At 32.0% G+C, this 25597-nt stretch overlaps 1 protein-coding gene across 1 annotated transcript in view; it reads left to right on the plus strand.

Annotated features, from left to right (window-relative positions):
* The window catches only part of BCAS3 (BCAS3 microtubule associated cell migration factor), a 557971-nt gene that overhangs the window by 149323 nt on the left and 383051 nt on the right, over window positions 1-25597 (plus strand). The window contains exons 9-10 of the mRNA XM_037494441.2: window positions 19814-19921; window positions 22142-22218. Of these exons, the coding sequence (XP_037350338.2) occupies window positions 19814-19921; window positions 22142-22218 (185 nt within the window). The remainder of the gene's footprint in view (window positions 1-19813; window positions 19922-22141; window positions 22219-25597) is intronic.

Below are 25597 nucleotides of genomic sequence, written 5' to 3' on the forward strand. Positions count from 1 at the left end.
TTTAGTTTAGTTTCTTGTCTCTTATTTAAATATACCCATTCAGAAAGAAAATAAGTGTAACAGTTCATAATTCTCTCTGTGGAGACAATGAAATACAGTAATAAATGTGCTTGTTATGAAGTAACATTTCCTGTTTTGTTTTAAATTCTATTTTCTAATTAGTCTTTTTTATTTCCTTGAAATATTTCAGAGAAGCACATTCTGAATGCATCTGTTTGTCAGTTTTGTTCATGCACCATTCTCAAACAAGGAAATAAAGCTAAGTTTATGATGACCGGATAGTTTGATGAAGACAGCTGAATGCATAGTTCTGTGAGTCACTTGTCAAATGGAGCAGCAACATAGAAAAAATGATAACGCACCTTCCACTATGAAAGACAATGCTGCTGGGATTGGGGCCGTTTTAAATTATTAAACACTGTAAACACCATACATTAATTAGAAGAGGAACAAACTCTACAAAGATAAATGTGTTTTCAATATGATTCTTAGGGAGGGTACAGTAGAAACCAGTGAATAGAGAGGAAATTTATTTCTGGCAGGACTCTAGACATGGAACTGGGGCTGAACTTTTTACCCTAATTACCTCCTGCTAATGCCTGCAGCGGTCTGGAATCAAAGTGCTGCTTTAGGCCCTGGAAATTCTCTGATGTGGCAAACGTTTGTTGTGTGAGGAGGGTTTCTTAAGAAAAAGCAGAATATTGTGACAGGATTTTAAAAAAATTTCTCAGTTACCACCCACCTCACTTGTTGCCTACAAAAATAGAGTAATTGTTTGCATCTGTGTGTGCTTTTTTTCCCCAAGAAATAACTGTTATAAATCAATGTGACATAGATCCAGTGAACTGAGGCTTGCCTGAGGTAGGCTTTTTTTTTTTTTTTTCTAAAGCTTCTCCTTTAGTTTAAAATTTAGGTTCAGATATAAAGAAGTTATTTTAGCTTTGATTCTGTTCATTTCCTAGGAGAATGTAAAGTACACATTTTAAAGTGAAGTCTAGCCATTTTTATAGTATCAAACTGATAATATTAAATTGCCTAATCCTGGAAGTAGAACTGGGGAATTTCCAGTTTCCATTTTTAGCTCAGTCCAACTGGGACTAGAACGTTAGAGATGTTTCCCTTTAATTCCTCTAAAACTGCATCATTCCATTTATCTGTCATAAAATTTCTGGCTTCTTTTATACATTTCTGAAATAAAAAGAGTAAGTTCTATGAAGACTGTTTGCTTTTTGTCTTTGCTTTTAAACTAAGCTTTTCTATACAATATTAAGAATAAATACATTGACCTTGCATTTTATGTGTTCTATGACTATTCTGTTTCATTTAGAGTGTCTTGTCTGTGCTGACTTGAATCTCCAACTCTAGCCTTTACTAATCCTTTTCAATACCTGTTAGATAATTCTTGGTTTCACTCTTTTATTTAGGTAATCTATAGAAATAGCTTTAACTTTTAAAGGTAGTATGTTCCTAGTTTTCTTGAAATAGGTCAATAAATAGAATTTTTATTCCTTATAATAAAATAAAAATTTTCTTATGGTTATATCAGAAATTCACATCTTGCTGTGGTTAAGCTGTGGTTACAAATTGCTTCAATATAGCCTTAGTGTTTGGCGTTTTGTAGTTATGCTTTTGCTTGCATCTGTGACCATTCTTCTAGTTTTATTTGTGAACTGTAAATGAGAATTATTTGACTTACTAACTTTGAAAGTTTGTTTCATCTAATTGATTTTTATTTTGTTCAGTTCATATGTCTATAAGGTTTTTTTAATCACTGGAAGGCAGTTGTATATTTTCATTTTTAATATTTTTTCAAAATTATAACTATTCAAAATGAGTATCATATTTGTATTTTTCACAGCGTTTGCTTTGTTGTTTGATAGCCTTTGATTTCCGCACCCCATTCCACCTACCTTAACAAGAGTGGCCAAATAAGAATAACATTTTTCTTCTAGCTGCTATGAAAAGTAATCTCTTCTGGTAATAATACCATTAGGAATGGAAAACTACTTATGTTTTAACTATCTCTGTATTTTAAGGCACTTGGTGCTGTTGCAATTTAATTTATATTTCACTTTAAACTAGCCTAACATATTGTTGTGAAGAGTATTTGAAGTGTCATCTGTATTTTACTAAATTTGATAGTATTAGAAAGAGAAATAATAATGATGTGGCTTTATCACATATTATGTATGGAATGTAGTAACAACCAATCTGAATGTAAATATTCCTCCCAATTGTCAAACATACTTTATGCTGTACTGATTTTCCTATGCTTTACCAATAAATCAAATTAAAATTGATTTAGAACAATATATTTATGGTCCTGTAAAAATAATAAGCAAAAATTTTGACTCTTTTTTTTTCGTTTTCAGTATTAAGAAGAGAAATAATAGAATAGATTGTTGTACTTACCGTTTCTAAAACTTCTTTGGGTTCATGTTTGCATTTCTTGATTTTGACAAGTAGATTTCAAGTAATCTGTTAATTTGTGCTTTCCTACATTGTTCATTATGTCTCATGCTGTGATCATCTGTTAATTTCACTGACTTGTCTAACAAATAGGTTTATATTGATGTTATATTATGTGTATATTTCATGCACATTGATACAATTTTACAGTAACACTGTAGTAATAAGAACATGTATGCTTTTGCCCAGTGTAGTCTATTTGTCTTCTGTGTTTCTTGGCAGAAGTTGGTATAATTAGCATCTTTTTGTGAACTCAGCCAGACTTCAGTGTTCTCATTTCAAATATCCCTTTCTTCTCATTTATACTTGTTGTTGTTGATTTGCAAAATGATTCTATATGTAGAAAACTAGATACAATATGTATTTTTTAATCCTTAAAGTTTCTTTTAAGCACCTATATATTGATTTGTTTTTTCAGGAAATAAATTCAAGCAAATTTTTTTTTTATTTTGTTGTAGCATTATTGCTTTTTTCATAAACAACACATACATTTTCCTTAATATATTCTTTTACTATTCAATTTCTTTATATCACCACCCAAAATTAATTATATTTTTTATGGAACTTTATGATGCATTTCTTAATAAGTGAGCATAATTTTTTTTTGCCTCTACTTTCTGTGTTCTTTCATCATTGGTTTTCCTATTTTTTAGGAAAATGTTGTCTATGACCAGAAAGAAGTGATATAATAGAAAATTACAGTATAGTTTCTAATAGACCTACTAAAGTCATATATCTTCTAAAATTATAAAATGGTAAATAATTTATTGATTTTTGAATTGTCAGTAGTAACTCATCTTACTGAGTTATTAGTAATTACTGATAACAGTTAGTAATTACAATAACAATTTACTTTGTTTTAATATAAGGATTTACAAAATGAGATTTTAGCATCTCAAATGATTACTTTCAAAGAATACACTATACCGTAATTATGGCTAATTATAACACCTATTATATGAATAACAGAAACAGACTTGTCTTTTTGATTATTTTGGAAACCTGATGCTGATGAAGGTGAAGTTGCAGCTTTCAATATTTTATCTCTTCTATGTCTATAAATGACTTTCCTAATCAATGAGTAAATGAATATTAGCAACCTAAAATATGAAATCTTTGATACTGATGAAAACATTTCCCCTAGTAGTTTTTTTGCTGAATATTAAAAAAAATTATTATGAAGAATGACTCATGTTTCCCATCCAGGTACTAAACAGGCTGACCCTGCTTAGCTTCCAAGATGCGTTCAGGGTGATTGGCATGACCTGAGACAGAATGAGTCATGTTTGAAGATAGGCTTTCTTCTATAAAATTTACCTCCGTCACAGGATTGTCATAAGGGCTAAATGAAATAACAATGACTGGTATTCATCAAATGCACAATAATCTTGATTCTCTTGATTAAATTATGAATATTATATAGTAGTCACAGATATGATAAAAGACTTCACAAAAAGTAGAATATAAAGCATTTTCATAGCTTATTTCAGAAATCGAATTTTGCCTTTTTGCCTTGAATTTATGTTTAATTCTCTGTTTTTTTTAAAAAAAAAACATACTTTATTTTCTTAGAATAGGATCACAATGAAGATGAGCAAAAGGAACTGAGATTTTTCCATATGCCTCTTTCCCCAACACAGGCATTGCCTTCGCCATCCACAGCTCTCACCAGAGGGATATACTTTCTATACTTGATGAACCTAGCACATTGCCTTATTACCTATAAAAGTCCATGTTTCACCTCCTGTGAGTGTGGACGGATGTGTAATGTCATGTATCTAACATTATGGTTGATAACAAGTAGTTAACAGTGGTTGATTCTTTTGTGTTAATTCCTAATTGATTCTTTTAACAAATGGTACTGTGTTCAACTTGCAGCAATAAATAAGATATACTGTCTGCCTTCCAGAAACTTACAGATCTATTGTATAAAAGTACTTATAAGTCTGTGGTAATATACAGATGGCATTATCTAGATTTGCTTAGTCCCCTTCTTTTTTTTTTTTAAGATTTATTTATTTATTTATACAAGCACTGGGTACAGTCAGAAGCACAGGAGGGTGAGAGAATTCATCAGAGCCAGAGCGGGGAGCAGAACAGGCAGACTGACAAAATACACTGCTGAGGGGAGCAGTGGGTGCGGTGGGAGAGGTCTGTCACGCCATGTGGGTCCCTTGCGGCAGCTGGGGATCAAACCGGTACTGTAGAGGCTGTGGCAGCTTTGCAGCCCAGTGCTCAACCGCTGCGCCCAAGTCTCCTTTTTTACATTCTTTCAATAAGAATGTTTTAATATCTCCAACTGATAAAAAAAGAAGAAAGTATATTGAATTAGTAGATGGGTCTTTTTCTTCATTGATTGTATTGTCACCCTAGAAAATGTTGGGTTTTTTTTTAATTAATGCATATCATTGGTATTATGTGCCGATATCTCACATGTATATAATTAATAATTATGTGGTTTTTTTTTAGATGTTATGTCCTTCTATAGCTTTGAAGTAGATTTTTCTTGTGTGTGTTTTTAGTTATAGTATAGTTCTATAATACTTCATGTTAGGTTGGTTTATGTAGTAATTAGAATGTTTCACTTGTACTTCACTACTCTATTTAAAACCATTTGGGAGTTTTTATAAAGTACTAATTCTTATATTTCCTGATTTACTTCTTTGAGGATGAGAAGACTCCTGGATTTTAAGTTTCGTAGAGACATTTGAGAGATGGATAAATTCGTACCTCATGCTATGGGAAAAGAGACTTGTTCATTTCTTAAAAACATGGTGAAATTTGCTCCACAAACAATTGCACTTCAACATTATTTTTCTTCTATGTTGGGTGGGATAATTTTATTTTCCTTAGCCAGTGTCAGAAAAATTGATAGTAAAACTCATATTAATAATTGTGTGTTTAATAGCTTGGTGTAACAAAAGATGGCAAAATAGCTGTTCCATAGAGTGATAATTTGTTTAAGCCCTTTTATATTCAGCAGATTACCATACCTCCTGCATCACTAGAACGTTTATCCTATCTAATTGGAGTTGCCTTCATTTTTTCTTACCTAAAACTGTATTACGAAGGTATAACTACTCATGAGTAATGAATCTGATCACCTAGCATTTATTTCTTCAAGGGCGATGACTGTTTACTATATGTTCTTTCTTGAATATCTTTATTTATTTATTTTTTAAATTTTATTTAAATTTTATTTTTATATTCCCCATACAATTACAAGCCCTTATTTTGACCCCAAGCCCTCCTTTCCCCGCCCCCATCCCCCATAGAGTGTCTCTGGTTTGTAGTTATTTGTTGATTTTGATATTTTCTTTCTTAGTTATTCTTTTTCCTGGTCCCTTATTTAAGTTTTCTAGATTCCTGCTATGAGTGAGATCATCCGGTATTTTTCTTTTTCTTTCTGGCTTATTTCGCTGAGCATGATCCCTTCCAAAGCAGTGATAGTGAAGGCAAAGATGAACAGCTGGGACTACATCAAACTAAAGAGCTTCTGCACAGCAAAAGAGACAATAACCAAAACAAAGAGAAACCCCACCGACTGGGAGAACATTTTTGCACACAACACTAATGATAAAGAACTGATCACAAAAATCTACAAAGAGCTGCTAAGACTCAATAAAAACAAAAAAAATAATCCAGTCAAAAAATGGGCAGAAGAGCTAAAAAGAAATTTCTCTGAAGAGGAAATGCAAATGGCCTGTAGGCATATGAAAAAATGTTCAACATCACTTGTAATCAGGGAAATGCAAATCAAAACTACAATGAGATGCCATCTTACACCAGTGAGAATGGCACATATTTAAAAAACTAGCAACAACAAATGTTGGTGAGGTTGTTGAATATCTTTAATCTTAAACTATTCAAAATACATGAATTTTCGAAATACATGAAGCACTGTTGTAGCTGCAAGAAACTAGATACCCACTTTTAAAGTTATAGATTAACTCTTTTAGTAAATGATGGAAGAAGTAGACAGGAAATTACGATAAACAAGACGTGAACTACCATATCAATTAGATTCGATATAAATATTAGACTTGATATAAATCAAGAGATAGTTATAGAATAGCACATTTACTAAGATTAATCTGGACGGGTTGGGGGGTAAGGTGCAAGGCACAGTATAGAGTATATTTTATAACCACTATGCAGTTAAATCAGAAACCAATAACAAATGTCCTATGGAAAATCTGCACAATGTTTGGAAATTAAACTATGGATCAAGCAGAAATCACAAATGATTTTTAAAAACGCACCACATCAAAAATTTGGGATGTATGTAAAACAGGGATAGTGAGATATTTATAGCACTAAATACTCATATTTGAAAAGAAACTTTTAAAATCTTTCGCCTTAAGAATCTAAAAAGGAGAAGCAAATTGACTTAGAGTAAGACAAAGGAAGAACACATAGTTGGAACTAATGAAAGAAATTGGTCGAAACAACAGAGAAAATCAGTTAAGCCAAATGGTTGTTCTTTGAAAACATTAATAAAACTGTAAGTGCAGCTGATCAATAAAACAGAATAGAAATTACCAATATCAAGAATGAATAAACACATCACTACAGATCTTATGGTCATTTAAGGATAATAAATATGAACAATTTTATCTTTGAAAACTTACACATAATGGATAGATGGCAAATGTAACTCAGTGAAAATTTGTTAGCAAGTGAATAACAATCACTAGAATGATATAGTTATGGAACAGTTGAGAATTGTCAACAAATATTTCACAATTATTTTTATAACTTAACAAGCTAATTTAGTCTCTGAAGGATGAGCACACAGCAGGATTGTAAGAACTTAAGGAAGACAGGATGAAATAATGGGAGAGATATGACCTATGGGAAGAAATAGAAGGGAAAAAGTCAAGAGTTGGTGAAGAAATAGCAAGGCTCTCAATGAAGAACAGATAGAAAACGGAATAAACTGAGAGCTTGAACAAAATAGGAAGAAGATTCGACCACATGCATAGTTCCCAAAGAAGAAAAGGAAAGGAAGGAAATGTTAGATATCAGACTGGTGAATCTGAAGAGAGATCATTGGAGACTTTTTATCTTTTAGGAACTCGGGCTCATGTCACATTCTCTCACAGCAACAGAAGTAAATACTTTTAAGCCTCCCTAGAAAATCAACATAAAGCAGTTGAAATACACTAAAAATAAAAAACTATAGATCAGTGGTGAGTAAAGTTTTTCTGCCAGATCAAAGTGTAGCAGCCCATATGGTCTCATTAGCAACCATGCTACTCAGCCATTCAAAATGCAGAAACAAATGAGCCTGTTCTGTCTCTGTTCCATTAACACTAACAATGGATTGGATTTGAGATGTAGTTTGCTGGCCTCTAAGAGAAACTAAAATCTTTCACAATTTTCCTAAATTAAATTTAATGTGCTGTAGTTATAGTTTTTCGTGTACAAAGATTATGTAGGTGTAGTAGAAAATAGAATCATACATATGTTAATTATAACTGTTGTTCATGTAGCTGTATGTAGGCTGCATTGCACTTTTGTTCCCTATAACATCTCTTCCATAATTTGCATTTTCATTGCATTTGTTTTTCATTGTTCTATTTAGTAAATCTATTTCTTTGTATTATAACTTTAGTTTTCATCCTTTAAAAAAACCCAGGAAATTATTTTGAAATTTCCTTGAAGGCAGAATATTTCTAACTCAATTGCAAAATATAGAAACTTATTTTAAAAAGTATAGTGTATTATGTCTTTGGCTGCCTCTCATGTATTATATGAGGTTAGATCCTTACTGACGAACATCTGATTCTATCCCCAAACTGTAATATTACCTTCTGTGTTTATGTGGAGGTGTTACTTACTCCTTCCTGCCTGGTTACCTCCCCATATAAAAGTGTTGTTAATACCACTCTCTCAACTTGTGGGAGTATTGGAAGGTTTAATTACCCAGTGTTTATTCAGAACTTTGCAGAAGAAAAATGTTATTAACTAGACTAATCACAAATTTAGCCTTTAATATGGTTAAGTTTCCATTTTCTTTTCCTTTTCTTTTTAATTACTTAATAAAAAATGTGACCCACTGGCTTTTGTTCTTTAGGAGCTGAATAAGAATACAAATAATGTAATACTATCAAAATTTTTCCTCTTATATTTAAAGGATTAGATTCAGTAACACATGTTGAAGGTCGTGCAGCTTTTTCCCATTTAAAAATAAGTGTTTCCATGCTTCTTGCAATTTGTGGTAGATTTAAAATGTCTTTGCTATTTTGTGTTTCACTTATACATGCACATTCTTGGAAAATGTCACTTTCTCAAATACTTTGTTCCGCTTTTCCTAATTTTGATTCAATCTGTTAAATATCATGAATAAAAATAATAAAAGTCTTTGTGAATGGAAATGGTATTAATGTTTAGAAATTGTGTTTTTCATATCATAAAAGCCATATTTCACTTGCTTTAGCGTGATGCTCATTGTATTCCATTACCAAAAAACCTATTTCGAAAACATTGTCCTAAGTAAGAAATGGCCATGATTCTAATAAAATACAGGAATATAAAGAAAAAAATTCTTAAAAATATTGAAAGTAGACTTAGAAACTAAAAATTTAGCTATTTTTGATAGAGATTTATAAATTTGAGTTTAGTATTTTTGTACTGTATTATTTGTATTCTTGTTTTCTATCGTACATCTTTCCCGAAGACACCTTTTTTTAAAAAAAAAAAAAAGATATATTTATTTATACAAAAACCAGGGTACAGACCAGATGCGTGGGAGGGTGAGAGGATTCACCAGAGACAGAGCAGGGAACAGAACAGGTAGACTGACGAAATACATTGCTGAGGGGAGCAGTGGGGGCGGCAGGAGAGGTCTGCCATGCCAGGTGGGACCCTCACCGGCGCTGCAAAGGCTGCGGACAGCTTCACAGTGCTGCGCTCAACCACCTATGCCACCAGGGAGGCCCCCAAAGACACCTTTCTAAGGCAATGTTTAAATTTCAAAGTTACTGGGCCTCCCTGGTGGTGCAGGGCTTAAAGTCTCAGTACTGTCAAGCTATCACAAGCCACTGCAGCATGAATTCGATCCCCAGCTAGGGAGGTAACTCACTTGGCACAGCAAACCTCTCCTATCTCATCTCCCCTCAGCAGTTTATTTCAGTAGATCTGCCTTTTCTGCTCCCCACTCTATCTCTGGTGAATCCTCTCACTCCCCACACCTCTGGCCTGTACCCCGGATCTTATATATGTAAATAAAATAAATTTCAAATTTGCCATGATCATTTCTGTCATCACCAACAGCAGCAGCATTAGCATTATCATATACACTTTCACAAAAAGCCCAGGATGCTTAGGTTATTCCTTATTGTTTAGATGTTAGCAGTCTAATTTTTTACTAAAAAGGGATTATTGATTCTTCCATGAAAAGGTATTTATCTGTATATACCTATAAACCATATTTAATTACTGTTTGGCTTGCCCATGCTTCTTTTAATGGTTCATTTAGTTAGACCTCATTGTATTCTTGCTTTTCCTCCTCCCTTAAATAGTAATTTGTTGGATACAAGTCAGAATGTTAATAGTATTGGCCATATTTACAACATGTTAGTAAATGGATCAGAAGTTATGATGATTACTCAACTAAGTGATGTGATGATATACATTTTCCAAAAATTTTAAATGCACAATGTCAATTCATCGAGAAACTATTCCTGATATAATCTTTGAACATTGAAATAGCTTTTTTGAGTAAAATGCCCAGTGCTCAGTAGTCGTTCAGTTTTATTATTTCAAACGTTTCTATTGTCTTAGTGTGTGGTTGGATACCAACAGTGTTGTGTGTTGCAGCAGACTGTGAGAAAGGAAAGTCCACTCAGATTTGTTTTAGAATAGTTTATATTGTAAATATGAAATAGTTAATATAAAATAACACAAAATATAAATTAATATAAAATAATTTTGCATTATTCCATGTACTCTGTAAAATTTGATAATCTCTTACTCTACATGGTACAATGTACTTCCTTTCTTCACATTTCTGGTTTTTTTGGTTTTTTTTTGTTTTTGTAATCAAAGTAGTGTCCTCTCTCCCCTTTTCATCCCTACTCTATAATCTGTTATCTAACTTCTTGGGTTTTCTTTCTTTTATATTTCTGAACTCCACCATTATATTGATAAGTTTTTATATATCTTTAGCCTGGGCTTCTAATTCTACTCCCTTGATTTGATTTTTGCATCCTCTTAGCTTTGTTAGCTTGTGCATGCATTAAAAAAATGTAGTATTTGTATGTATATATTCATATATATTTATATTGACTTACATCACATAACTCCCCTTACCCTAGTGTCTAAATCAAATTTGATGATGTCAAGATAGCCCGTTCTCTGTACTTTGGCAAGATATGTTCTCCTAATCTGCTTGTTATACTCATAGTCCCACTACTGTTAAGTACCTTGTGACTATTACAATACTTTCATAATGCTGAGACTTAACCCCTTGCACCACCAGGGAGGCCCCATCGAATGTATGTCCTTTCTTCCCCTGCATGTATCCTATTTCCCTTCTGTGCTTTTCTTCATATTCATAATTACCCATTTAAAAAACTTTTTTGGTTTATTTTTGTGCTTATATTTGTCTTCATAGAGTATACTCAATGAAAGATTTTCATCTATTCTATTTGGAGTGCCCAGTAATATAAAACCACTCTATTTAATCATTTTAGATATGACATGTTAGGATATACCATCATCAACTATAATTCTATATTCTTCCCATATAGTTAGGTTTTCTTTGGTTTTAATTTTTTTTTAAAGATTTTGTGATGTGTACATGAGTATAGTCTTATACTTTAAAAATCTACCATTGTAAAGGCATAAAAAGACAATCTGTAAATTGTCTTTGTATCAGATACCTTCTCTGTGTCCAACTAAGGGGAGGGTCTCTGTGGTAAATGTCATGGTCTATTACACTGCTGAGTTACCATGGGACAGTGAGTAGGACATTTCATATTAAGTCTTTTGTGACTGGCAGATCCTTTAATTGTCCTCATGGATAAAAGTATCATAATATTTTAAAGGTGGAAACAAGTACTTTAAGCTGGGAGGTTGTCATTGTAGTCAATCTGAAGAATGTGTAGAGGAAGGGATTGAATAGAGCTAGGGAGATAGAGGACCATGAATTAAACAATCATTAACAGTATGTGGACTCGTGTAGTTTGTGAAAAAGGAAATGAAACTAAATATTAAAAACATATAAGTAATCAGTGGGTTGTAGTTACTTAGTAAAATGTTTGAATTTTATTTTGTGGCGGTGAGTTTCATTGAATAAGTGCTCAAAGATATTGTTCAGGAAGATTACTATGACAAGTTAGATTTTTAAGTTGGTAACTTTTGATTATGATATAATGAAATAGAACACATTGCCAAACTTGTTTTTCTCAAATTAGGCTCATTAAACCCTGAATTTGAACATCTTGTTTGTGTTTCAGCTACTCACTATTGGTTGAGGCAAAAGCACTCCTTAATTGTATACAATGGTATAGGCATGTTTATGGGGTATACAGAAGTGAATGAACAGTTGCTAGTGACAAACATCACACTGTGATGGAGACTTGAATATAATATTTTTAAAGCATAAAACTATTGTGATATTTAAAAAATATCATTTTCTCCAAGTTGTTTCATTTTTTTGCTTCTATATTCTCTTTGTACTTGTCAGCTTTTGCTGTCTTTATGGTTGAATACACACACACACATACACACACCAACAAACTCTTCCCCCTTCTCCCAAACAACTTTTTAAAAAGTGTCACTAACATTTTTCAGACTGAGTAGTCACTTGTATCCATCATTATTGTATCTTGCAGAGTATGTCAACTGCCTGAAAAATCCTTTGGGCTCTGTGTATTATTTCTTACTCAATCCCTAACCTCTTGGGACCATTGATCTTATTACTGTCTCAATATATTGGCCTTTTCCAATATGTCATAAAGTTGTAATTTAATTCCTTTTTAAGACTGAAATATATTAATGTCTGTATGCTTCACTTTGTTCATGCTCTCAAGTTACGGTGAAGACCTTTTCATGTGCTTGTTGGTCACTTACCTTTTTTTCAACTATTTATTTATTTATTTATGCATAGAACTGGGAGTTAGGCCAGAGGTGCAGGGGTATGAGGATTCACCAGAGTCAGTGGGGAGCAGAACAGGCGATTCTACTGAAATACACTGCAGAGGGGAGCGGTGGGCCATATGTGGGTTATCTCCCTAGCTGAGGCTGTGATATCATGATATTGCTGAGACTTAGCCCCCTAGGCCACCAGGGAGGCCCTCATTTGGATATCTTTTTAAGAGAAATTTATATTTATGTCCTTTGCTGTTCAACTTATTGTAGTCAGCCCTCTTTACTGCAAGAAATGAACTGAATTCTATATTTTTGGCTGTGGGAGGACTTTCCCCTGCCTAGTAAAAGTTTAGTAATTTCATTTATGGATATAAGTTACATGTCCAATCAGTTACATATTGTATTAATATAAAAATTTTCAACACATCCTGAGTAACTATAAAACTCATTGATTAGGTAAAGAAAAGTTCAGTTAAGGAGAATTTACATTAGTTTCTGTTACATTCATCATGAAAGTACTAAGTTACTTTTCACTATGCATGTTGATATTTATGTATTGGAAAAGCAAAGGTATGTTAATTCTTTATTCAAGCATTTGATAATACAAATTATACCATTCCTGCTTTTCTTCTGGTCTCTGGTGTTTGCTTGCAATAGAGTCAGTTATATTCTAAATTTGGCTCCCAATTTTCTATGTGGAACTATTAAGTTTTTCTTGAAGTGAAGTAAAAACTTTGTTTAAATATTAGCCACCAACCTGCAAAAAATATGAGTATATTTAACTCTAGAAATCTAATGAAGAATCACTCCATATACACTATTCTTTTTTATATATTTAAAGACTTTTACTTATTTATTTCAGAAAACATTGTTTTACAACATTGTGTTTTAGAAGGATAGGCTCTTCTCTAACATACAAATTCTTTTGGCACTTTTTTGGTGTTTACTAGAGTACAAAGTAAAAGCTTGTTTATGTCTGTATGTATAACACAAATCCTTTCTGTTAGGCCCGTACATGCTGCTGATGTTATAAAAAGTGTTCTCATCAGCCTACCCAAGGGGAAAATTAAGATTGTCTTGCTATGTCCAAGGGAGATGGTCAATGCTTTTAAAAGAGAAAATTGAGAACAAAAGGACATGTCAGGCGTGTATACAACTATGTTGTTGGCAGGAAGTGTGACTTCTTTATGAATGTGTGACTTTCTGAAAACTCATTTTTAAAAAGAATTACCTTTTTTGGCTAGGCATTGAATAAGACTTTTCCTTCCTACATAGGGTTTTTAGTTCTACCAAGTCTTGTTCAGCAGACTCTAAAACTGAGCCTTCATAGTATTTGTTTCCTGTTTCTGCAGAAGGATCCCAGTTGTGACACTGTATAGATGCTAGTGAAATAAGCAGAATTCAAGTTTTTAGTGTAGTAGCTATAATAAACTGCTAATTGAAGGTGACAAGCTGTTTTTCTTTCCCAATTGGTCTGGCAAAATGTTAGATTTCATTCATTGTTAACACTGCTTCTGAGCAGAGCACTGGATTAATGAGTTAGGAACATTAACAAAAGAATTTTTACATTGTACGAGTTTGAGAATAAAGTTTCAGTTTACTGGGGGTTTCCCTTCTTTCAGTTTTGACAGTTATGCACAGCTGAGTAAGTAATTATTTCCATCATTTCAAATTGTTTCTCATGCCATTTTGTACTTTATAGCCTTGCGCCTTTCCTGGGCCCTCACAACCACTAATGTGCTTCCTATTATTATAGTTTTAACTTTTCATTGCAAGGGATTCATATTATATAGATGATTTTGCTATCCTATGTTGTTTGGACAGTTCTTTCAAGTTGCTGAATTATATTCCATTCTGCGAGTACATTACAATGTACTTGTTATCCATTTACCTTTAAATGATATTTAACTTCTTTGTTATTAGGAATAGGAAATTACCTAAGTGTGATATATTGTATGTTTAATTTATATAAAGCTGCTAAAATAGTTTAAAATGACTGTACCATTTTACATTCCTAAATATTAAGGCAATTAAAAAAATATGGTGCTTGTAATTTTGTTTTTGAGCAATAAGGTTCTTTTTTATTATCATATATATTAGACAAAACTCTTTGCTAGCTATATCACTTGAGAATGTTTTCTCATAACAGGTGGTTTGCTTTTTAATTTTCTTCTATTAAAAAATTAAAAGTTTTCAATTTTGCTGATTTCTGCTACATTCAGGTATTCTTTTTCTTGTTTAAGAAAACAAGAAACAGCTAGCTTTGTTCCAGCAACTGTACTGTTTTAAGTAATAATTTTAGATCTATGATGCATTTTGATTTAGTTTGTACACATAATAAAAGTTACGAGACAATAACTTTTCCAATGCAAATACATAATTCTTTAATAACAATTGTTCAAAAGGCTGCCCTTTAATCATTTAATTATATGGTCTTTTTGATGAAAACCAATTGGCCATCTGTGATTTTAGTCAAGGATTTCTATTCTGTTCCCTTCATCTATTTGTCTATATTAGATAGTATCACATTATCTTTTTTATTGATATAATTGACAACACTGTATTAATTTCAGGTGTGCAGCATCAGTCAATAGATGTATATGTTGCTAAATGATCACTGCATTGTCTAGTGAACATCTCTTGTCATACTCATTTTTACTTATTTTTCTTGTGATGAGAACTATTCTCTTAGCATCTTTTAAATATACACCAGATGTTGATTACCTATAGTCACCCCTTCTACACATTAAATCCATGGTACTTAGGTATCTACACATTTATTTTATTATATAATAGATGCTTGCAATTTTGATCACCTTCACTCATGTTACCGACCTCATATCCTGTCTCTGACAACTACCAATCTGTTCTCTGTAATCTGTTTGATGATTTCATTTTTTTAATCTTCCTCAGTTTGATATTTTACTCAACATAATGTCCTCAGGGTCCATTCATGTTGTCACGATGGCAATATTTCCTTTTTTATGGCTGAATAATACTCGTGTGCTTGTTACTTTTTCTTTATTCATCACCAGTAATTGCCTCTGTTTTTGGGCTATTATAAATAATGTTGCAGATGTCTGTTTCCTTCCAATAAATCTCCAAAAGTAGAATTGCAGGTTTTTTTTTAAATTTTTTGAAAACTGGTATACTATTTTCCATAGTGCAATTTATATTCCCACCAAGAGTGAAGAAGGATTGCAGTTTCCCCACATTCTTGTTGACACTCTTGGTATGTGTCTTTTTGAAAAGCCTTTCTAACAGGTGTGACATGCTATTTCCTATTATGGTAGTCATTACAGATTGATAATAAATCTCATACATTTAAAGTAAATCCCTCAATCATGTTTTGTGAAATTTCATAATATTAAAATCATTTTGTCAGTGTGGATTAAGATTGATAAAAACAGTTTTGTCTTTTTCATTCCTGATTTTTTATGCAGTGTGTTCATTTTGTAGATTTTTGAGGATGTTCATTAGCTTGAAGTTCTTTTATATTCAGCAACCCAGTAACTTTGGGATAAACCTTATCTGGTTTCTTGTTACTGGATTTGTTACTGGATTTGTTAGTATCTTTTTTTTTTTTTAAGATTTATTTATTTATGTATTTATACAAGCACTGGGTACAGTCAAGCACAGGAGGGTGAGAGAATTCACCAGAGCCAGAGCAGAGAACAGAACAGGCAGACTAATGAAATACACTGCTGAGGGGAGCAGCGGGCGGCAGGAGAGGTCTGCGCGCCATGTGGGACCCTCGCCCGGTGGCCGGGGATTGCGAACCGGCGCTGCAGAGGCTGCGGGCAGCTTCACAACCCAGCGCTCAACCACTGTGCCACTGGGGAGCCCACTAATTAGTATCTTGTTGAGGAACTTTTGATGTCTATTCATGAGACCTGTCTGTACTTGGTTTTTGGTGAATTATGTTTGTGTGGTTTTAGGATCAGGTGTAACTGGCTTCACAAGTTGGGAAGTGATTCCTCTTCTACATTTCAATTTTTGGTAGGATATCTATACTTTTTTTGTTTAAATGATTAATAGAATTTAGAAATAAAGCCATATTTATGGATCTCTTTATGAAAGGCTTTAAATTATGAGTTCAATATCTTTTATAAATATTGGGATATTTAAATGATCTTTTTAGTTTGGTTTCAAAGAAATTGGATTTAGTTTCATTAATTTTTTTTGCTTCAAGTTTTTTTTTTTTTTAAAGATTTATTTATTTATGCATACAAGAGCTGGGGTACAGGCCAGAGATGCAGGAGGTAAGAGGATTCACCAGAGACAGAGTGGGGAACAGAACAGACAGAAGGACTCAAATACACTGCTGAGGGGAGCAGCGGGCGAGACAGAAGAGGTCTGCTGCACCATGTGGGTTGCTCCCTGGCTGGGCGGGTATCGAACTCGTGCTGCAGAGGCTGCGGATTGCTTCATAGTGCGGTGCTTAACCCCTTGTGCCACCAGGGAGGCCCATTGCTTAAGTTTTATTTCATTAATTTGTTGTATTTTAGTAATTCACTCCATCTATTGCTACTTTATTTTATTTTATTTTTTTTCAATACTTTCTTTAGATTTAACTTTTAATACTTTCTTAAGATGGAAACATTGATGTCTTAAAGACTAGAGTGTCCTAATTAGTTTTCCTTTTCCTATTTGTGTGCATTTTTAAATAATAATATTGGTTTACAACATTGTATGTGATTCAGAGGATAGGATCATACTTCTTTCAAATGCACGTTACCACATTGCACTCATAAAAAAATATCATTCACAATATATCTTTTATGTATTTTATGGTTTCTGGTCTTACACTCAGGTTTTGAATCCATTGTGTATGGAGTTAAATAGTGATCCAGTTTCTTTATTCATGTGGTTGTATGGTATTCCCAGTACCATTTGTTGGAGGGATTTTTCTTTCTTTTTCTTCACCCTCATTATTTGCATATAAGAATGTGGAAAAGATTTTTGTGTATGGATTTTGTAGTCTGCCACTTTAGTGTATTTATTTATTTTTTCCAATAGTTACTTTTAGTCATGGCTTTAGGATTTTTGCTATATTTTACCATCTGCATTTCTTCTTTTCAATCTAGATTCCCTTTATTGTTCTCTAATTGCTCTGTCTGAAACCTCAAAATTAATACTAAATTAAATAGAAATGGCAAGATAGGAAATCCTTGTTTTTTTCCTGATCTTGAAGAGTAATCTTTCAGTTTTTCACCATTAAATTTGATATTAGCTGTGCGTTTGTAGTATGTAGACTTATTTATTTACTTCTATCGCCATTTTACTAGATTTTTTATAATCATGAATGTCTATTGAACCTTGACAGATGGTTTTTCTGTACCTATAAATAGGATCATAGGATTTTTGTCCTTTTGTTAATATCATTTATTACATTATTTATTTGAGCATATTAGTGCATCCTTGCATTATCTTGAATGAACCCCACTTGGTCATCACATTCTTTTAATGTGTGTTGGATTTGTATTGCTAGTATTTTGTTGAAAGGATTTTTGCGTGTATATTCATCAGAAATAGTGGTCTGTAATTTTCTTTTTGTGATGTTGAATAATTTTTGATTCATTCAACCACTTTATATCTGAATTGGACTTGGTAATTTCAGTCCATTAACATTTAGGGTAATTAATGAAATATAAGTATTTACTTCATTTTATTGTTTGATTTTGAGTGTTTTATAATTTGTCTTTGTTTTCTTTTCCTTTCCCCCTATTCTCTTGTGCTTAGATAACTTTTCTGTTATGTTTGTGTTCCCTTTCCAGCGTATTTGTTCCATGGATTTTTGTTTTAGGGTTATCTGAGGTTTACTTTTAAGGTCCTTTACATGTAACCTATTGGGCTGATTGTTCTCAGTTGGTGTGTTCCATCACAATGTAAGTCTTGTCATGTAAATTGCATATCCCAATACACATTTTAAATTTTACTCCTGGTAGAAATTTTTTAATGGTGTGTAATTGTTTAATTATAGAGTTGTTAGTATCTTTGTTGAAACCATTAATAATAGTACATTGTGCAATAAATGGTACTTAGATTTGATAATTATGGTATGCATCATATTATATTTCTTTCTTTTCCAACCTGGATGTTTCCTGATTGAATTTTAATCAGTGTTGAACTGTATCAGTTTAGAAAATCTGTTCATTTTTCTGCCTATCTTTCCATTTATTTCTGTGACTGGTTTTTTTTTTTGTTGTTGTTAATTATTTCTATTTATTTAATTTTTTTTTTTGTTGTTGTTAATTATTTCTATTTATTTAATTTATAAAAATACCAATATTATTTGTATGTTAACTGTTTATTTGTTAACTTTGTTAAGTCTTTATAAATTGATTCTAGTGGTTTGTCTTTATTGTGGGATTGTTTGTATATGTATGTATTTTCACTTACAGATTTATGTTTTTGGGTTTTGTATTTTATTTCTTTGTGGTAATTTCTTGCCTTATGTTAAATAGAAATGATAATAATGAGTATTCTTGTCTAATTTCCAATTTTTTTAATACAGATTTTTTAAAATAAAAATCTGTATTTTTTTAAATTTTAAAAATTTTTTTTATTTTTTTAAATTAAAAAAAATTTTTTAAATACAGATTTTTTAAATAAAATTAAAAAAAATTATTTATTTATACAAGAACTAGGGTACAGGTGAGAGGTGCGGGAGGGTGAGATAGTTCATTGGAGAGAGTGGGGGGCAGAACAGGCAGATGGACCGAAGACACTGCTGAGGGGAGCAGTGGGCGAGACAGGGGAGGTCTGCCACACCATGTGGGTTGCTCCCTGGCTAGCCAGGAATTGAATCCACACTGCAGAGGCTGCGGACAGCTTCACAGCACAGTGCTCAACCCGCTGTACCACAGGGGAGGCCCTAATTCCCAATTTTTGGGAAAAATCTTTCAGTGTTTTTGCTTTAACATTGTTATCTTTTAGCAGATCCATCAACTTATTCTTTAATGTAAACATGTTTTTAATTTTATTAGCCTCTCTCGTATTTATTGAGATAATTACGTAATATTTCTTTTGTATAGTTTTAATTTGTTAAAAGAGTTTCATTCCCCTCACCCCCCAATTTTGCAATCCGAGAGTTGATTAGGATATATTTTCTTTGTAGTTGAAGTCAATTTGCTATATTATTGTTCATAAGAGGTTTTAAAATTACATTGATAAGAAAGTGTAGTTTATTGACTCTTTGATCTTTTAGAAAATTAAGAGTGCTCTCTCCTTTTTTCTTTTTTAGCACAAGCCCACCATACTGTTGTGTGGATCTATATTCACTTCGTACTGGGGAGATGGTCAAGTCCATTCAGTTTAAGACACCAATCTATGATCTCCATTGCAACAAGCGGTATGCATTTTTAAAAATGTGTTATTTTTATAAGACAATAGACTCCTAGGTATTTGTATAACTCTGCCAGTATCATTGATTATCTTTGACTAATTAAAAAAAGTCTCAGAAACATCGCTGTGCTTTGCAAATGGAATAGTGCGTAAGATTTTTTAATGAATGTTTTCAAACTTCCATTCTTGATCCATTAGTGAATTGTAAATTAAATTTAGTGACTCATATCCAGCATTTAGAAATTGAAATAGAAAAGAATAGAAACCATCTGAACAAACATATAAAGGTTAGCTATTTCCCTGAGGATCCTTTTTATATATATAACATGTCTTTTAAATATGTGTATATGTGTCTATGTGTTTATTGGTTTATGACATGAAATTTAATTTTCCTGGTCACCAAAGCAAGGCATACTTCTGAACTACAAAAAAGGCTTTTAAATATTGTTAGACCTTTAAACTTCATAGTTGCACTAAAGTAGGGATGAGATTTTCCTTTTTTTGAAATCTCTTTAAAATTGCCAGTAAAATAATTCAGCTGTGGGTCAAACTTCTACCTGACTTAGTGATAATGAAGAATTAATTTATATCATCAGAACATTAGAGGAATGGACCATAAGGACCTTCTGTTACTCAATAGTTTTCTTTCATATTTGAGAAAAATGAAGACATGATCAAGGTCATAGATGCAAGCTGTAAATCTTCCATTTCATCAACTGTAAGCATATGGAACATAGAAAACAAACTCTTTTATGCTTTATCAATGTAAACTGAATTTTAAGATAATAGACTCAGATTAGATTTTAAAGGGGCATTTCATAAAGTGACTCAGAAAGTTCAAAAATTGAATGTAAAAGGAAGGGTGAAGATATACCTGACAAATGTAACCTAAAGAACATATGGTTTTTGATACTAATGGTAAAAGTGTTTGATTTCAAGTATAAAACATGAAAAGGACAAAGAAAAGCCACTCCATATTAATTTGCAATTCATATTGAAGATCTAATTCTTATGAATAGTTATACTTAAATATGAAACTCAAAATTATAGATATAAGGGAAACACTGTTATTGCTGAGATAATGTAATTATCCCTTGATAGATCAAATTTTTCAAAATTACCATTATTGAATAGGTGGATCCAGCAGATAATATAGTTACCCTAGAAAACTGTAGTGATAGCTCTTCTGCAAGTGTCCTTTCTGCTTTCATGACATAGATTACATATTATTTAGCCAAACAGAAACTTGAATGCCTTTAAAAAATCACGTAAGTACAAATAATATTTATAGATCACAGTTTACTTGGATTACAAATAAATAGATATACTAGAAAACAGAAAGTCCAATCACTGATACTATATAGGGCAAAATTGGGGTTTTCTCAATCTACATTTGTTCCAAATACTGTGTTTCTGGGTGGTGCATATGAAAATACAGTTAGAATTGACTTTTTGATATTTCAATTAGAAATTATATGCGTCTGAAATGTATGACGGTTCGAGGATTTACCTCTCCTAAAATTTGAAAAGCACACTGTAGTTATGTTAATTTACTGTAGTTTTTTTATTTTGATGGTTTTGAAAAAATTCATTTTATTGTTGAACTGCAAGGAATAGTACTTTAAAATCTGGTACATAAAATAACTTCTTGGTGGATGTATTTTGAGAATTTCAGTTTTGAAACAAATTTGTAACTGTATTATTTTGTTAAGCATTTATGAATCTTGGACCCTAGGAGAAATTTAGTTCCTATATATTGTTTCAATCAGAAATAACTCCTCTATACTGAATAGCAGTTATCTGTTTTCTTTCCTTTTTTATTTTTTTGCTTTTGTGTTGTGATATTCAGCAGTTATTTTAAGTGACAAGTTACATATATACATTTTATCTTTAAGTCCACTGAGCACCTACTGGAAAAACAAGTTTTGTTAATATCCAGCAGCTTACTGATTGCATACATTCTTAATGAAGAGAAGATTTATTTGATTTATAATGAATGAAAATAAAATTTTATATTTAGAGGAATATAAATTTTTGAGGTCACTTTTCTTCTAATTATGTCTGATGATTGTAGTAAGGATATTATTTATATTTATATGTTAAAGGCAAATATTTCTAGATTAAGCATTATAGGAAGTTTTTGATTTTAGAAATTGCATTTTTATTATTAATGATTAATTTTATGGAGTTTTTTACTCATCTCTTCTTTTCTTTGCTCTAATTTTAGGATCCTGGTCGTAGTCTTACAGGAGAAAATTGCTGCATTTGATAGCTGTACTTTTACAAAAAAATTTTTTGTTACAAGTATGTACCAACTTGATTTATTTCATTTCATGTGCATTTGAGTTCATAGTACTTACTTACAGAGTCTGCAAACTAATTGTAATCATGTCAATATTTAATGCTTATTCAATTATGATATTCCTTTGTTATTGTTTATGTCATTTACTGCATAATTTTATGGTATGTATTTTAGCTTAAAGCCCATTTTTGCTCATATATCTGAGCAAGCCTCATACTGTATTGCTTCAATTTTTCCTTATTTTCTCCATGTGACATTAGAATCACTCTTCCGAAGTCCTGCTTCTTTCCCTTCTCTCTAACTCTTTCTCCCTGTCTTTATCCCTCTGTCTTATTGAGATGGTGTTGATTTATAGCATTGTATGTGTTTTAGGGCTATAGGTAACAAGCCTTCAAATATATGTTACCACACCACTACTACTGCTCACATACCAATAAACCTCTATCATGGTCCACTGAACAACCACCCGCTTCCCCAACTTCTCCTAAACTCTGTTTTGTAACCAAATTCCAAATGTTTTTCTTTTGGTTTTATCTGTTCCTTTGCTTAGTTTCTTTATTTTCCAAATGAGTGTAGTGATCAGGAATTTGCCTTTCTTCTTCTGACTTTTTTTAATTGGCATAAAATAATTCCTTCTGGTTCCATCCAGGTTGTCACAAATGGCAAGATTTCATTTTCTTTTACAGCTGAGTAAGAATATTTGCAACATCTTCCTAATCAATTCTTTCATTGTTGGAGATAATATTTCTCCATACCTTGGCTATTGTAAATGATACTACACTGAACACAGTAGTGCATATTTGTTTTATATTAGTGTTTTTATAGCTGTTGAATAGATATCTAGGAAGGGAATTGTTGCCTTGAATGGTAAATCTATTTTCAGTATTTTGAGAAACCTCCTTACCGTTTTCCATAGATGCTGGACTGATTTACATTCCCACCAACAGCATTTGAGCATTTTTGTTTTTCATGCCCTTGCCAATAGAGTAGTTGTAATTTTGTTTAATGTTATACTTTCCAAGCTACTGTTAAATGAGCTTATTAATGTAATATATTTTAGATAACTGGGAAATCTTCATGCACATTTGAAACTCAGATATGTGTTGGTTTCTCTCTCCCACCTCCCTTGGTGTCTACTGTCCAGTAGTCCAGTAAAATGTATACAGTATGTTTTTCTCTCTCACACACACACAAACACACACACACACACACAAAAGAGAGAGAGAGATTTTTTTTTTTTTTTTTTTTAAGGCTTGAGCTTATACAAATCTGGGGGCTGGCAGGTTCAAGATTTGTCGGGCAGGCCAAAAGGTTGAAAATTCCTGTATGAATTATGTCTGAAGGAAGTCTGAAGTTAGAATGTTTTTCACTATAGTTTAGTACAACAGTAGTTTTCACTTTTGGCTTTTATAACTTATCCTTAAAGCTGTTGCTGTTTTCACAGAGAGTCTGATATCTATATACTGCAGAAATAGTTCTATTTTATTAGTTTTCATCGGATAGATATTTCACTTCCATTATTAAGTTTATTTGTAGGTACTTCATTCTTTTTGATGCAATTGTACATCATTCTTGATTTCTTTCTTTTCTGGTTTGTTTTGTGCACAAATGATTTTATATATGGATTTTTGTAGTCTGCCCCTACATTGTACTAATTTTATTGTTTCTAATATATTTTAGTGCAGTATTTGGGGTTTTCTATGTTTGTTATCATGTTGTCTTCAAATAGTCTCCAGCTTTCTCTTGCTTAGTTGATCTAGAGCTCAGATCTTCCAAGTTAGAACTTCTAATATTATGTTGAAAGGTACGGTGAATGTGGACATCATGTTTTGTACTTGATTTTAAAGGAAAAGTTACCAGTTTTTCACCATTAAGTATGACGTTAATTGTGGCTTTCTCATGTATGGCCTTTACTATGTTGAGATAAGTTACCTCTATACCCGTGTTTTGAGAATTTTTATCATATATGCATGTTGAACCTTGCCAAGTGCTTTCTCTGCATCTATTGATATTATCATGTTATTTTTATCTTTCCTTTTGTTGATGTAGTAAATAACCGGTTTGTATATGTTAAACTCCAAGTCTTTGAAGATCTCAGAATTTGTAGTAATTTTGATAAATTGGAATGAGACTAGAACTTCCACAGTACTTCTTCATTGAACAAAATGGACAAAATTATACGTTCCAAGCTTAGTCTAATTTGCATAAGATGATGTAGATATAACTTATATCTTTATTTTTTAAACCAATATAAGAATTTAATGACTTAATAAAATTTTTTTATTGTTTGTCATTTAGCTAATGACAGATTAAAATGTTTTGTTTCAAATTAGGATTTACTTTTAAAAATAATTGTTTAAAAAGCCTATAATAACTTAGTCTATAAATATATTTTATAAAAAACAAAGTTTTGTTTTTGTACTTTGATGATTTTATAGACTTTCTGGAGGAATATTTTATAGTCTGATTTTGTAATAGAAGTAGTTGTTTGTGGAATGTCCTAAGTGGTGTCAACTTAGTAGATTTTTGTGTGTGTGTGTGTGACAGGAAAAAAAAGTAAATGCATTATATCCTTTAAATAAATATGTTATTTATTTTTAATTTATATGATATTTGGATACCCCCATCAGCTATTGCTACTGTAGTTTGCCCACCACCAAAATGTTATGTTTCCTTCCCTCTTTGTTCTTAGCCCTCTCCTGCTCCTCTCCTTCCACATTATGTTACTCAATCAATTAGCTGAATATAAAAAAGCACTTTTTTTCATTTGGGAAAGTTTGTATTTTATTTTTTTAATTATTTTTTTTTTATTTTTTACATCATTGTTCATTTTTAAACAATATTTGCTCCCCCGCACCCCCTCAGGTGAAATCCCCATAGAGTTTCCTTCACCAGTGCACCATCACCTCAGTCCCCTGTCCTCCTCATTCTCTCCCTGTGATCCCTCTCCCTCTTCCTCCCCTGCAGTATGTCTCTGATTTATAATTGTCTGTTTTTGCTTTGTTGTGCTTTGTACTGTTATTATTTTTTTACACTAACGTCTTATTTGGTTCCCCTATATTCCTGCTATAAGTGAAACCATGTGATATTTTTCTTTTTCCTTCTGGCTTATTTCACTGAGCATAATTCCTTCTTACTCCATCCACATTGCTACAAATGGCATGAGTTTATCTTTTTTGATTGCTGAATAATATTCCATGGTGTATATATACCACATCTTTTTGATCCAGTCATCTATTTTTGGGCATTTTTAAAAGAACAATATATTTTATTTTTTTAATGAGATTTTATTATAATTTCTTAATTAAATCATGTATGTTGAATATAAGAGTGAAAATAACTTTAAACAATAGAGAAGCTAGATAGGGTATGTATTCTTAA

This window comes from Talpa occidentalis, unplaced genomic scaffold, assembly GCF_014898055.3.
Source record: "Talpa occidentalis isolate TD23 unplaced genomic scaffold, MPIMG_talOcc4v2.1 talOcc4.7, whole genome shotgun sequence".
In the NCBI taxonomy this organism is placed as follows: Eukaryota; Metazoa; Chordata; class Mammalia; order Eulipotyphla; family Talpidae; genus Talpa; species Talpa occidentalis.